This window comes from Eumetopias jubatus, unplaced genomic scaffold (assembly GCF_037043125.1).
Source record: "Eumetopias jubatus isolate StellerSeaLion01/CBP00866 unplaced genomic scaffold, mEumJub1_p1.0 scaffold_5, whole genome shotgun sequence".
In the NCBI taxonomy this organism is placed as follows: Eukaryota; Metazoa; Chordata; class Mammalia; order Carnivora; family Otariidae; genus Eumetopias; species Eumetopias jubatus.
The window spans coordinates 21,838,665-21,854,432 of record NW_028274811.1 but is presented as its reverse complement, the minus strand read 5'-3'; the positions used below and the strand labels follow the sequence as shown (position 1 = coordinate 21,854,432).

The window sequence follows — 15,768 nt, the reverse complement described above, 5'->3', positions numbered from 1 at the left end:
TGAATGAACTTGTTTCTTCACAGTAAAGTATCTGCCACCTCACAGGGCTTGTTCTAAGGATTAAGTAACTGCTTTCACAGTCTAACACAGTACCCATTAAAGTAGCAAGGACTCCAAAAATACTAATCCTTCTTTCCCTCATTCAAAATACAAGCTTGTGAAGAAAAGAATATATACGACATATTAATTATGTCAAATTCAATTACTATGAACATGATAAAGCCATATCTAGGGCAGGGTCCAGTTTCTAAATCCTCTGGTAGTTATGAACACAAAAAACAATTCAGATGACTTAATACTTGATTCAATTTTATACTTTCAGGGAAGCAAAGTGGCTAAGTGCAAAAACAAACTGAATATGGGCCCAGTCTAGCTCCACCAAGCTGTGTGGCCTAAGATAATCATCTCTCTGAACCCAGGGGTTCCTCACCTCAAACTTGAGAAAAATACTTACCGTGCAGAGTTCCTAAGTACTGCCTGGCAGAGCAAGAACTTACTAAATGGTACTTCTTACTAAGGTCTTATTCTTTGACATTTACTAAACTGTAAACCACCAACAGCATCAAGACTCCCGAAAGCTACTGACTTTTTATTGCTACTGAAAATCTCTGTTCTAGTACCTCTATTCTAGTGCACAGCTTTGGCTTCCAAGTTGTTATCTTTAACAGAATGACTAATAATTGCTCATTGATCCTGCTAAGCAATTGTTTCTTCACACACTGGGACACGTACATTTAAAATTAAATGGCAGACAGCATGTATGTCTATGTCATCTGTCCGGAGAATTCTTGGGAAGGAGGATTCAAAGGTGGTTAAAATAGCTTCCCCACCAAACTTACTAATCAGATATTATTATAAATAGATTAACTTCCTCTAAAAATATTATTCCCAGGTTAAGCATAATCACACTTAATTGAAACAGATAACTGGACAATTATCAAAATCAAATATAAACAAAGCATCATTTCAAGTGTCCTTAGTGAATAAAGTAAAATACATACAAAGCAACACTAACTGTATTTATAATTGAAATGTATTACTTACAACTGAAGTATACTAATTAGTATACTAATGCATATTGGTTTTACTCCTCCCAAAGTTCATTCTGTGGAGTTTTCAAAATTTATTTGTGACTAAGAAAAAGATAAATTAATAATACCAACACTAAGACTCACCATCAACTTACAACATAAAAGGACTTCCACTGATTACAAGACTATGGAATCACAGTGAGAGGCTGACAAAGGCAAATACTTTAAAAACATACAGCAGATGCTGCTCCATCTTAAGTACATACTGATATACGGAGCCATGCCAGGGTCCAGCGTTGTAATCATGCTTTCTACTGAATGTTTTGTTTTATCAAGCACAGATTTCACCATAGGATTTCCGGCCACACCCTGCACAAGACAAATTAACATATAAATGCCCATTCTAAGCAAAGAACACCTGATGGTGAGAGAAAACTTTTTTAAAGTTTCTGATACATCGCAGACCTGTAATTTGTTAAAATGTAAGAAAAACAAGACTACAGCAATGTCAAATTGCTCTTAAGTTTTCAAAATGCTCACTCTCACCTTCTCTCCTCATAGACCCATGCAGCCAGTCTGCAGATCACACTGTGAGGAGCACTGACCTGGGAAGTAGGTATGCACACACATTATGTGTGTTCATTTTATGGATGTATATATTTATATGTATCCATTTTATACATGTATACATACGCATTTTATTTCTCTGTGTATTTTATTTTTTTATTTTTTTTAAAGATTTTATTTATTTGAGACAGAGAGAATGAGAGAGAGAGAGAGAGAGCACAAGAGGGGGGAGGGTCAGAGGGAGAAGCAGACGCTCTGCTAAGCAGGGAGCCCGATGTGGGACTTGATCCCAGGACCCCAGGATCATGACCTGAGCTGAAGGCAGTCGCTTAACCAACTGAGCCACCCAGACGCCCTTTCTCTGTGTATTTCAATTTCATTTCACATCTACTTATTTCTATGAAAGACCAGGTAAAACTTATCCATCAAGGTCCCAAATAAAAACTATAATTAGTCGTCTCCAAAGACTCATACCTGGTTCCTTAAGAAAAAAATAAAAATATTAATATTTCTCATCCTTATTCCCCAGAAGTTACCTATTAATATATATTACTCTATCTTCTACTAATGTTTCTTTTTTCCTACTTCATATTTGTTGTGTTAATTCCCAAATTCTCTTTTAACGCAGATCTATTCCTCTGAATTCTTAAAACCATACCATTAAACAGAAGGAATCAGGTCTGAGTCTTCCCTTAACATGCTATATTTCTCCAGTGGTAAAAAGGACTTCAAGGGAGCCGTGCCCCGTGAGATGGCCTCTGGCTAACAGGCCACCATTCCACCTCTTCCAACCTACCACTGAACCAAGGTGAGTCAGAAAAAAGCGGAGTCCGTAACGCCGGTATTTAAAACTGTCAACCAGGGCGCCTGGGTGGCTCAGTTGGTTCAGTGACTGCCTTCAGCTCAGGTCATGATCCTGGAGTCCCAGGAGCGAGTCCCGCATCGGGCTCCCTGCTCGGCGGGGAGTCTGCTTCTCCCTCTGACCCTCTCCCCTCTCATGCTCTCTCTCTCTCTCATTCTCTCTCTCAAATAAATAAAATCTTTAAAAAAAAATAAAAATAAAAAAAATAAAACTGTCAACCAATCTTACGTGGGATATTAGAAGAATGATTTACAAGACATGTAGAGTTGAGCTGGGTACAAGTGCTAACGGACACACTGACACATGCTCTTAACCAGAGAAATAAGGAATAATCCCTGTATGAAGAAAACTTTAAAAAGTACAGAAGGATTAAAAAAAAAGGAATCTTAGAAAAATACCATCTTTGTGAAACATAAAGCTCAAATGTAGTAAATTAGTTAGCCACCTACCAATTTAAAAATATTTAATATATAATTAAGTTGTAGCCAAACCCTCAGAATATTGGGAGGAATGTGACAGAGTAATCCCAGAATTCATTAAGAGAAATAAACAGAAAAGACCAGTAAAGAAAAATTCTAAGTAAAGAGAAACTGGCAAACTTATAAAACTAAATACTGATATATCGTTATGAACGCAGAGACTTGGAACTGACCTTTCTTTCTTTACTCATCAATGCATATTCCCCATCCCCACCTGAGCAGAGTAGACTTTCAATAAGTATTAGTATAATAATAAACAGAGTTAACAATAACTAAAATAGTAGGGCACTACTGCAGGGACAGGCCAAACAGAACAGAACACAGAGTCCAGAAACTGACGTTAACACACAACTGCATAACTCCGATAAAGATGACATATCAAAACACTGTGATATGATGCTGGAACAGCTGGGTAAGTGGCTGGAAGAAAATTAAGTTTGACTTCTACCTTATGTAATAAAGTTAAGTGTCAGAAACATTAAATTGGTAGGTATCAAAAAAAATGAAACCATAGAAGAAATCACAGAACATTTACCACATACTGTGGTGGGAAAAGGCCATTCCTAACATAAAAAAAATGGAAAGAAAAAAAAGACTGAAAAAAAGACTACTGAAAATTTAGAAGCTTTTGTGTCACAAAAGGGTAATAAAATTTAAATGTATGATAAAAGAGAAAACGTCAATAAATGACAGCGTGTAATAAAATATTACTACATGAGGAGCTCTTACAAATTCATTTAGAAAGGAAAATCATCCCAATTCAGAGATGGGCAAAGAACACGACTAGAGACTTCACAAAGAAAAAATACAAACGACAAAAAAATCATATGAAGAAATGTTCAGATTTAGTAACCAAAAAAAGCAAATTAAAACGAGGTTATGTTTTTTTGATTATCAAATTAGAAAACGTTCTATTTCAAATTCATAATCAGTGCTGGCAAGTGAAAAATGCTGGGACAGTCTATTTTGGTATAACCCTCCTGGAGAGTCTTTTTTATCAGTAATTTTTAAAATGTTCACTCTGACATTCATCAGGAATTGACCTCAATAAAACAGAGATGGGCATAAAGATCTGCATACAAGAGTGCTCATCATAGCTGTATTTGTAAGAATTACCATTAGAGGACGCTGAAGTACATTAGTAAAATATGGGAAATAAATGCCCCATGGCATGGAGGGCAAAAACAGCCATAAAGAAAAAAAAATTTTCTGAAGAATATTTATGACTGGGAAGATGTTCCTGATATATGCTAGACAAAGACAAACAAAAGATACAAAATAGTGTCCACATGTTACTACCCCATTTTGACTTATCAAAAAAATTACACCTACACAGATATGCACATAAAAAAGACTGAGGAGAACTATAGAAAAGTAGTAATAAGAACAAAAAGAATTATTTTTTCATTATACCATTCTATATTTTCAAAATCATTGGAATGACCATCTAATAGTTTCAAAATTAAAAAGTTCCGTATAACTTTCAAACTAAATACCCCTTACCTTAATAAAACCCCAGAGTCCACCAGCAGATGCCTCATCCTGACCTCTACCAACTCGAGGATCTTCTTGCTCCTCTGGAAAAGTAATGGCTGATGTGGTTCCCGGTCCCTGGGCCAGAGATGTCAAACTGGCTTGCTGAGTAATGGGAGTCGGCAACATACCTAGTAAATGGCAAAAATTTCTAATATATGTAATTTATTTCATAAACTATTTTCTATAAAAAGATACACTTTAGGAGATGAGTAGCTCAAAATAGCTTTAGTAACGTAAACATATACTCAGGCATTTCAAGACTGAATTATGCACTCCAAGAATCACCTAAACCTTCATAAAATACAAATGAAACAAAATTCTGAAGAAATTTCTTGCCCTTTTTGTAGGCTTTTTAACCAAACATTCTGAAAATGGACAAAATATCAAAAAGTACTTCCTGTTGGTCCTATTTAGCACCTGGATGTGGGCAACTGTAATTCTAATCCCTTTGATGCATAAAAATAATTGATGTGAGCACCCAAGCCTATCATGTAACAATTAGTACTTATTTCATATGCCCTACTTTGACTCAAAAAATAAAATTCACATATTCAAAGACAGAGACATAATGCTTGTACTATGCAAAATATTTTATTTGTAAAAGTAGATTAGCAAAGTTGGATAATAAAAATCGGAACAAAGTTGCTTCTTTTCCTAAAATGAGAAGTAACAGGCAAAAGATGACGAGGATGAAGTTTTTTTTTTTTAATTTATTTATTCATGAGAGACAGAGGAGGGGAGAGAGAGAGAGAGAGAAGCAGAGGGAGAAGCAGGCTCCCAAGGAGCAGGGAGCCCGATGTGGGACTCGATCCCAGGACCCTGGGATCATGACCTGAGCCGAAGGCAGACACTCAACCATCTGAGCCACCCAGGCGCCTGAGGATGAAGTTTTGATACTAGTGTCCAACAACCATTCCAGGAAAGCCAAGAAGGTAGGTGTAACCAACTTAGAAAAGATGGCCCATTACCATAAACTTAAGGCACACATGAGCTTTTATTTGGTTTTAAATTTTTACCTGGCTAAATAAAACTACTCCCTACTCCCTGGACCATTCTTGTCCAGATAACCTTTTAAGTAAAGCTTTAAAAAAAGACTCTCAAATATCACCCTGGTGTCTCTCTATTAAGTATACAAAATATTAAAACAAGTATTTGGAATTTTATCTGACACTACATACACTATACATACTCTACATTTTACAACACACAAAATTTATCATTTACTAGTAACATCAGCTTTATTTTGATAATATAAATGACAAAACATGAGAACAGAAAACTCCAGAGATCAAAGACATGAGTTAAAGGTAATGTAGCAAAAAAGAAAAAAAGTTAAAAAAAAAGTAATGCAGAAATACTGAAACACTCAAACAGTACTGATGAGAAAGTGAAATGGTGCAACTGCTTTGGAAAACAGTCTAGCAGTTTCTTGAAAGTGAACAATTCCATGCTAGTTATATACCCAAGAGACATGAAAATATGTCCTCACAAAAACCTGTACACAAATGTTCATAAAAGCAGTATGTGTAATACCAAAAAGTAGAAACAACACAAAAGTTCATCAGTGGATGAGATGAATCAACAAAATTGGAAGGAAAATCCATACTATGGAATACGGAGCCATAAAAAAGAATACAGTCCCATGCTACAGCGTGGATGACCTTAAAAATATACCGAGGGGACCCCGGGGGGCTCAGTCGGTTAAGCGTCTGCCTTCGGCTCAGGTCATGATCCCAGGGTCCTGGGATGGAGCCCTGCATCGGGCTCCCTGCTCAGTGGGGAGTCTGCTTCTCCCTCTCCTCCCTCTGCCCCTCCCCACACTCATGTGTTCGCTCACTCACTCTCTCAAATAAATAAAATCTTCAAAAAAAAAAAAAAAATACTAACTGAAAGAAGTTTGTCACAAAAGACTGACCATCATATGGTATGATTCCATTTATATGAAAGATCCAAAATAGGTATATTCAGACACATAAAACAGATGAATGATTGTTTGGGGCTGTGAACATTGGGAGCAAGTAGGGAGTGACTAACAGGTAGAGGGCTTCTTTTTGGGGATGATTAAAAGGTTCTATAACTGATGAGAGTGATGATTGCACAACTCTGTAAATACCGTGACAACTACTGAATCGTATACTTTAAAGGGGTAAATTGTATGATACGTAAATTATTTACCAATAAAGCAGCTACTAAAAAATGTATTTAAACATTAGCTGTAGTCATTTATTTCAAAGTATCAGTAAGAGAGAATTACCTGTTACCGGAGGTGCAGAGAATGACGGCATCAGGGGCGTCTGGGGAGCTCTTCCTGCGTGTCCCCTTGTAATGTCGTAAGCTGCCCCAACGGAAAATCCCGACGTGGGAGGACCGGAAGAGGGTGCGGATAAAAGAGTGCTTGGGGCAGACGATGTAGCCGGGAAGTGGGACAGAGGAGGATTACTGAAGGCAGCAGCAGGTGGTGGAGAGACAGGAGGTGGGATGGAAGTAGCAAGGGCTGGAACAGAAGGGACCGGTGAAGGTGGCACGAAGGGCAAGGGTGCCGAGGGCCTCACAGGAGGGAGGGACGGCTGAGGGGTGGAGTACGCGTGTGGCGGCAAGGACTGTATGGACGACACATTCGGAGAAGAGAAAGAACTGGTTGCAGCTAGAAGATGGGAAGGAAAAAAACCCACAAAATTGGAAATGCTTTTCACTTAGTTTTCAAAGTATCTCATTACTTTTTTATTGCAAAATTTAAAAATTTAATAGACCATAACCCAATAACTATTTTTTAATGTGTTATTTAAAATATACAACACATACGACTAAGTGCAAATGACTTTCGACTCCCGTAAGTAAAAGTAGCAGTTACATAAAATTAAGTTATAGTCCTGTTCGTAAGCAGATCTTTTTGTTTTCACTCATTTTGCTATTTTTTAAGAAAATAGAGCGGTTTTTCACGCCTGCTGCCTTCAGCATAAAAACCTACACAGTGACTCAAAAATTTTGGTCAGAAGGCTAATCATCACAAAGTCTTCGAACACAAGACAAAACTAACATATGCTTTTTAGGGTATTTTTGTCCTAAGAAGATGATTTACAGTCAGTATGAATATAGAGAACAAAAGTTTACCCAAAGCAAAATATACTTTTAGGCTTAAATAAAAAAGGTCACTTCCCTTCACCCTGGCAAAAGATGAGAGATGTTTTCATCTATGTATTTTTTCTTTTAATTGACTCTGAGAAAAGTTAACAGTGTCGCTCCTACCCTCCAGACACAGGAGGTGCTGGCACCGCCACATACCTAAAGGCAGAGGGGTGGAAGCCACAGCGGCTGCGGCCAGTCCCGCAGGGTGCGGTGGAGGGGTCCCCGGGGGGGTTGTCTCTATTCCGCTCTCTTCCATCATTTTTCTTCAGTTACGGTTTACTGTAAAAATAGAAAAATGTAACATATATTGCACAGTAATCAAGTGTATTTTTAAAGAACAATTTTAGAAAGAAATCATCAAGACACAGAGGTCTATACGATTTATAATACCACTTATTTCTGGGTAAAGGATCTGTCAAAATTCCTAGGAAAACAGTGTCGTGACAATGTTTAATATGCACGTAATATGCACATAACATTTTCACATACTTTTATAATTGGGAAATAATTTTATGTTAACTATTTGTAAATTTCAAACAGTAACTCACTAATTTAATTTTCTGCCACATGAATATACTTAAGACTTTCGTCTACATTCCAGTTACTATTACATTTCAAATAAAAATATATTAAGTTTTTTTTTTTTTACTTCTTCTTTCCCCGTTAAACATTATATATATGGGCTATTTCTGTTAACATGAAAAAAAAAAACTGAAATGTGCTCAATTCCCAGTGTCCCTAGTTCACATTTAAAATCATACTTAGTAATGGCTAAATGATATGTCTCATTTTTTAGAAATGTTAACTTCAGCAAAAATGTTATATGGTAACTAAACAGCAGAGTCCTAAGATAAAAATGGATTATAAAATGTGGGAAAACGTCCTTAAAAATTACAAACTTTCAAGTGTGTCTCAAGTATAGAATCAAAACTTCTAAATAAAACTTCTGTTTTTGACTTTGATGTGTTTAGTCATTTAACAAATACTCAGTGAAAGTCACTTGCTTGATAAGCACTATACTGGTGCCTCTGGACATACAATGTAAGCAAAAACAAACAGGAAACTTACAGTCCAGTACAGGAGAGGATCAAGTAATACCACTAATGTACAATGAACCGTAGCCTTAATTATGTGGTCTGAGGGTAAGAACACCATCCTATTTGAGAAGAATACGATTTTCAGTTGAGTGTGGAAAGGAAGTCACATATAAACAGAGATCTGAAAGATGTACAGAATTTAATTAGGCAAGGAAAAAGAAGTAAATAGGGAAGATTTCAGAAAAAGTGAATATAGGCTATGTATACCAGCCCTGTAAGGCAGGGGGGTCAAGACACATTCAAGAAAACCCATGTGGCAAGGAACAGGAAAAAAAGAATGAAGACTGGAGACACAGTCTTCACAACAGTCTTATAAACCACGTCAAGGAGCTGGGTTTTTTAAGAACAGAAAGGCACCATACAGCTTTCAAGGTGGGGATGACATATTTGTCTTTTAACTTTTTTGAAGAAATTTTAGATTCGTAAAAAGATGCAAAAATAGACCAGAGTTCCTGAGTATCCTACACCCAGCTTCTCCCACCAACAGCATCTTACCTAACTGCAGTAGGGTGATCACACCCAGGAAATTAACACTGGTGCAATACTAGTAACTAATGATTTTATCTGGATTTTCACCTATTTCTACGGGTGTATGTTTCTGTGTGTGTGGTTCTATAAAGTTTCGTCATATACAAAGACTCATATAACACCACAATCAGGATTCAGAACGGTCCCATCACCCTAAAGAAACTTTCATGGTGCCCCTCTGTCACAGCCTCCCACTAACCGCAAGCTGTGACAACGGACTATTCTCTATCATTTTCTCATTTAATGAATGTTACCTAAATAGAATCATACAGCATATAACATTTTAAGATCGGCTTTTTTTTTTTAGTCTATACAATGCTGAGACCTATTCAAGTTGTTGGATGTATCACATTTTTTTTTTAACTGCTGAATAGTATTCCATTTTATTGATGTGCCACAGTTTACTGATCTGGTGAAGGGCATTTAGGCTAATTCCAGCTTTTGGCAAGTCATATTTGTGTTCTGAAAACATTCCTTTGACCACAGTATGCAGGTTGGGACATAGGGCAGTCAAAATAAATGCAGAGAGACTATTAAGAAGGATAGAGGTAATTCATACAGGAACTGAGAACTCCCAAGACAAGTGCCTCTCAAGTGCCGGAGGGGAGGAGAGTGATCTTGCCTCCCAGGGGTCACTGGGCAACGTCTGAGACATTTCTGGTTGTCAGAACTAGAGTGACTACCGGTACCTAGTAGGTAAAGGCTAGGAATACCACTAAAAATTGCACAATTTACAGAAAAACCCTCACAAGAAAGAATTATCTGGCCCCACATAGCAATAGTGCCAAGAGTGAGCAGCTTTGCCCCAGACTAGTGTGATGACAGGGGAGAGAGGGAAGAATGAGTAGATTCAAAAACTGGATATGGGGCATGACTTGCACAACTAACTGTATAGATGGCTATGCATTCACTAAGACAGGGAATATGGGAAAAGGTCAAGATGTCTGATGTCTTCTTTTTTGGGAAGGGGTATTATGCACTGTTTAAAATTGGACATACTGAGTTTAAGCTCCTTGAAACACCCAAATAGAGATACTGACGTGATCTGCGGTTTAGCAGTAAGTGTAGGTTTCTTCAGTTTACTGACAAGTCTCTAAAGTCATGTTCTGGGATAAGGTTATCTAAGAAGAGAACACCACGTGAAAAAGAAAAGATGACCCAACTGATCCTTGAAAAAGTGCCTGGCAAAAGATGAGCTTGCAGAGAAGAGTGAGATGACCAAAAAGGGGAAAACCAGGAGAATGTGGTGTCCAAAAGCCAAAGAAGTTCCAAGGTGGGAATGGGCAGCAGGGTCAAATGCTGCAGAAATGCCAAAATAGGGTGATATCTGAAAAAATGCAGTCGATTTTCCAAAGTGAAGATATGAACACAGTGAGAGCAGTTTCCATGCAAAGAGCAGGGCTGGAAGCCAGTTTCCCCTGGACTGAGTAGGGGGGAGGTGAGGTAGAAATACACAACACTTTCAAAGAGTTTAGTTGTGAATGTAGAGGAAACATCTATGGCATTTAAATAGAGACCAGGGATCAGGGAGGCACCATCTTTTCACTCAGTACCTCTACACCAAAAGGAGATAACCTGGAACACAAACAGGGGACTTCTGGGGACCTCACTGCTTCCTGCCAAAGCTACCTCTTTTCATCTCCCCATTTTCCTCCTTACAGATGCTACCAAATCCTTACACTGGCCACTGGAAGTCACATTTAAAGATAACCTTGATCCCTAAAATTAATGAATGTGTTGGCAAAATAGCCTGTGCAATAAAAACAACTTATAACCTGCAATAAAGGGTCAGTTTCTTTCAGTCTTTTAAAAAGACACACTAGGAAATGGCTTAATTGACGTTATCAGGCAAATTTTGTGTGCATAAACATTATGCCTTCTTACTGAAGGAAAGCTACAGTGGTAACAGTGAAGTGTCAGCTGGTAAAGGTTTTAGTGCATACCGCTCGGCAGCATAAAAAGTGTTACTAACGTATCAACATTAAAGAAAGTGACGAAAATGGCTTAGAAAATTGAGTCCTCAGGCTCTGGCTGACCCTCCTCTTCCAACTTGCTTCCATTATGGTTTTTCTGGTACAAAGTAAATGGCTACTTATGAGAATACAATAAAGAAATGGAATAATGCAGCTTTGATCAAAGTAAAAGCATTAAAAGCAATTATTATTGATGTTCTAACAGATAACGAACGCCAAAGCAGGATGTGAGTTTTGTCTCTACATTCTCAGCTCTGATCCCAAAATAAACTTCCATAAATGTTAACTGAATGAAATAGTGGCGTAAAGGAAAAAGACCGGAACGCCAAAATGTCATGCTGGCAAGCAAGTACATGGTGTCACTCAAAAATACCTACTCTGAATGGCAGAAATGGTTATAAATTTTGCCAATCTAGGACAGGACCTATCTTGCAAATTTGCCGGAAACCGGTCCCAAGAACGAACAAAGAGCAGAATGCAAAAGCTGGGGGGAACCTAGGGGAAAATAAGCTACTTCCCACGGCCGTTCCTGGTGTGTGGACCCAGGAGTCGGGAGAAGGCGGGAACAGCCGAAATCCCGTGCCAGGAGATAGCGGCCTCCCCGCAAGCTCTGCCACGTCTTCAGGCCGGGCCGGGCCGGGCTAAGGTCAGCGGGCGCCAGCCGCCCGTCCCTCTCCGGCCGCCAGCGCGCTGGAAGGCGGAGCCAAACGGCCAGGGGCGCCGGTCTGGGTCCGCGCCCCGGAGCAACGGGCCGGAACCAGACCCACGACCCGCACCCACAGCGCTAAGCGCGGCAGGGACTGCTCGTCTGGCCAAGGGCCCCGTGCCCCGGCCGCAGCATGCACGCTCACACGGCCCGCGCGCGGGACTCGACGAGTGCGGGCCTCCGACGCGACCCTGACCATCCCGCGGCGCCGGCCGGCCAGCCCGCCCACCTGGCAGGGACTGCGCCCGTTGGCGCCCGCATCCCATCGCGCCGCCCGCCAGCACCCGCGTCGCTGCCAGGCTGACGCTCACCTGGAGGCCCGAGGGAGTGTCTGCGTGGGAGCTGCAAGGTGCGGGACAGAGAGCTCGGGGTGCTAAGACTACGGCTCCGAGAAGACCACGAAGATGCCGGCAGGAGCTCGCCGCCGCGCGTCCCCGCCTCCAAAATGGCCACCGGAGGCGCACGCCCCTGCGGCTGCCACGTCGACCGCGCGCCACCTCGCCCCGCCCCGCCCCGCCCCGCCCCGCGCCTCGCCCCGCCCCGCGCCTCGCCCCGCCCCGCCCCCTGGGAGCCTTGTCGCGCCCCGCCCCTCCCGGGAACGCAGGTTAAACTCGTCTGAGTACTTGTGACCTGAAGTCCCGGGCTCCGGCCCCTTCAAGAACATTTCCAGTAGCACGGTCGTGCTTCCCTCTCCACGACCCTACACGCGGGAACGGCACCCTCGTTACCTCCTGTCTCCCTAACTATATCTGTAAGATGAGAATATTATCTACCATCTCTAAGTCAGACACGTAAGAGTCAAAATGAGGAGTATGAAAGCACTTTTTTAAACTGCTGAGTGTTAAACACATGAAAAATTGTTTTTGTTGCTTCCAAATTCCTTTAGGAACCCATTTACAGATTTCACATTAATAGAGCTCTTGGACTTGACAGTTGTGAGCATTCTAAAATGCCTCATTAAAAAGTTGACAGTATTTAACGCTGCCCTGACTTCAGATCTTCCTTTGCAACTACAGTGGGTTGTTTCTTTTGGTGGTGACTCTTAATCCATCCACAGAGAATGTGTGTAGGTAGTTATCTAGGTTACTTTTCTAAAAGCGCTGTTTGGGTGGGGCTGAAAGTAGTTACCATCCCCATCTTCTTTGGTCGACACCCTTAATAGCTATAAGGTTTACTGGTTTCTTCATTCATTCAACAAATATTTATTAGTGGCAGCAATGTACTGAGCATTAATACTGGAAATGTAGAATGAACAAGACAGACAATGTCCTGACACAGGGAGAGAGAGGCTATGAACAGGAAAATAGACTGTTTACGACGGGCACTTTCAGGATAATCAATAAACCAATATGTTATGGACAGTAATTGGCCACTTTGGATAGGATGGATGAGCAAGGCTTCTCTGAGGAGGTGGGATTTGAGCAGAGACCTGTCAGGAAGCAGGCCTGTGGTTATCTGGCTAGAAGGAAGGTCACACAAAGGCTCTAAGGGAGGGTGCTTGGCACCTTTGCAGAACAACAAGGAAACTGAGACTGGGTGGTAAGAAATGAGGTCAGAGAGATAGCAGGGCCAGATCATATCAGCGTTGCAGGCCCTGGTAAGACCTTTGGGTTATATTCTGAGAGAAATGGGAAGTGGAAAGTTTTGAGCAGAGGACTGGCAAGATTTGACTTCAGTGTAAAATCACTCTCTGATTGCTGTGACTCTAGCCGACAAAAGGACTAAAACAGGATGGCCAATAATACCACGTTGGTGGCTTGTGTAGCTCACTGGGCAGGAGGAGGTGATGCATGGTCTAGTTACATTCTGAAGGTTGAGTTGTCATGATTTACTGATGGATGGAACATGAGCTGTGTCAGTTTCCCAAGACTGCCCAACAAATCACAACTGGTTAGATAAAAATAACAGTCACTTTTCTTCTCTCACAGTTCTAGGGGCCAGAAGTCCAAAATCAAGGGTCAGTGGGAACTCTCCAAAGGCTCTGGGAGAGAATCCTTTCATGTCTCTCTAGTTTCTGGTGGATCCCGATGTTCCTTGGCTTGTACCAGCAAAACTGTAATCTCTAGTTGTCTTCACATGGCCTTCTCCCTAGTATATCTGTGTCTCAAACCTCTCTTGATCTCAGCATACCTATCATTGCATTGAGGGTCCATCCTAAATCCAGAATGGTCTCATTTCAAGATCCCACTTCAAGATCCTTGGGTCTAAACCCACCCAGGTCTAAACCCGACTCCCAAATAAGCTCACAGTCACAAGTTCCGGGTAGATGTATCTTTTGGGGAGGCCACTATTCTGCCCACTACATGGGCCATGAGAGACAGGAGTCTAGCAAATAAGCAAGATCATCACTTTGAATTACATTTAAAACATTTCATGTTTTACTTGCCACTTCTCATTTAAACTTCAAAAGAACTTTGTGTGGCAGGTAGTATTATTGTCCCAATATTAGAAATAAGGAAACTAAGGCTCTGAGAATCGTGTATAGATCTGGAACCGAAACCCAGAATTCTTTAGCTGCACCCCAACTGCTTGCCTGCCTTGGGGTAGTAAGAAAATGTGGTCTTAGATGGAGGGCAATGAAGGGCACTGATAGAAAATCACAGCCTAATGGCAGAAAAATGATCTGCTTAGTTTTTTTGGTTACTGCAAACAGACCTCACCAGGTTTTTTCCTTATAGGAAGTCCCTCATATATAATAGAGTCCATTTTTGAGCAATAATGAGGGATTCGGTATTATGGTGGAATTTTGATTTTATCACACACAGGCAAACAGAACTATTTTCCCACATGAGTTGAGGCTTTTTTTCTAGCTTAATTCAAAGTCTTTTCTTAAATATTATCAAAACAGTCCATAATATGTATAATATTCATATGAATACTGAAGCATGTATTTTCAGGTGGGAAGGAGAAGAGGCTGGGACTCTGGGCATCTACAGCATTAACCAGGAGTAAAGGCAGAACTGAACCCGGTCAGAAATACCACGGGCTCTGCTGAGAAAATGGTCCACGAGCTGCACAACCACGAAGGACACTTTAGTGGATGTACCAAGAGTACTGGCCAAAACCCAGAGACCAGGAGCCCACACCCATGCAAACAGGATATATAATTTCTTTCAGCAACTAGGAAGGAGAAGTGTTGACCCAAACATTTCATGGGACATACTTGTACTGAACAATTATTCATTGTTTATCTGGAATTCAAATTTAGAAGGCAAGCAAGGTGTGACTTAGAGTCTGCAAGGCAATGCAGTGGAGTTTAGGACATAAGTCTTGGTACCAGCCAACCTGGATTTGAATCCTGGCTCTAGTACCTGCTAGGTCAACAGCTAGCCTTGAGCATGTCACTTAAACTCTGCCTTGATTTCTTCACCTATATAATGAGAACTTATATTAATACTGACCTTGTAGTTTTTTGCTTGGGGTTAAATGACTTTGTACGTGTAAAGTGCTGACAACTGTGAACAGTGCCCCACGCAGTGTTCTCTCTGTGTTAGTTTGCATTCCTTCACTTATAAATTGTCTCCGTATTCACCTGACAGTGACTTTTAAATCAAAAAGAATTTTATATAGGTGAGGTTGAGTTGTAAATTCCAAAGAAAGGTTTTATCTGCTTGTTTGTTGTCAACTAAAATTTTCCTTTAGTTATAAATAGAGTGGCTCTCAATTTGGCCAGGACACCCCCAATTTCTGACGGCTGCCCTAATAGAATTATTAAAAGTTCCCACCTTTTGTTCTCCAGAGTGTTCCAGTTTGGGCAGTATGTCTTATGGTCATTCTAGTTACAGATATATTGAGAAGTTACTCTTCTTTAAAAAGAGAAGTTTCTCTTCTTGCACAAGTGGGTTACAGTGTCAACGTTTCAA

At 40.5% G+C, this 15,768-nt stretch overlaps 1 protein-coding gene across 2 annotated transcripts in view; it reads right to left on the bottom strand.

Annotated features, from left to right (window-relative positions):
* The window catches only part of PRRC1 (proline rich coiled-coil 1), a 54,313-nt gene extending 41,969 nt beyond the window's left edge, over positions 1-12,344 (bottom strand). For both annotated transcript variants that reach the window (XM_028103654.1, XM_028103655.2), the window contains exons 1-5: positions 12,217-12,344; positions 7,758-7,880; positions 6,730-7,119; positions 4,443-4,603; positions 1,298-1,400 (exon numbers count right to left, since the gene is read on the bottom strand). In XM_028103654.1, coding sequence (XP_027959455.1) covers positions 1,298-1,400; positions 4,443-4,603; positions 6,730-7,119; positions 7,758-7,860 — 757 coding nt within the window. In that variant the 5' untranslated portion in view covers positions 7,861-7,880; positions 12,217-12,344. The remainder of the gene's footprint in view (positions 1-1,297; positions 1,401-4,442; positions 4,604-6,729; positions 7,120-7,757; positions 7,881-12,216) is intronic.
* Between the last annotated feature and the right edge of the window lie 3,424 nt (positions 12,345-15,768).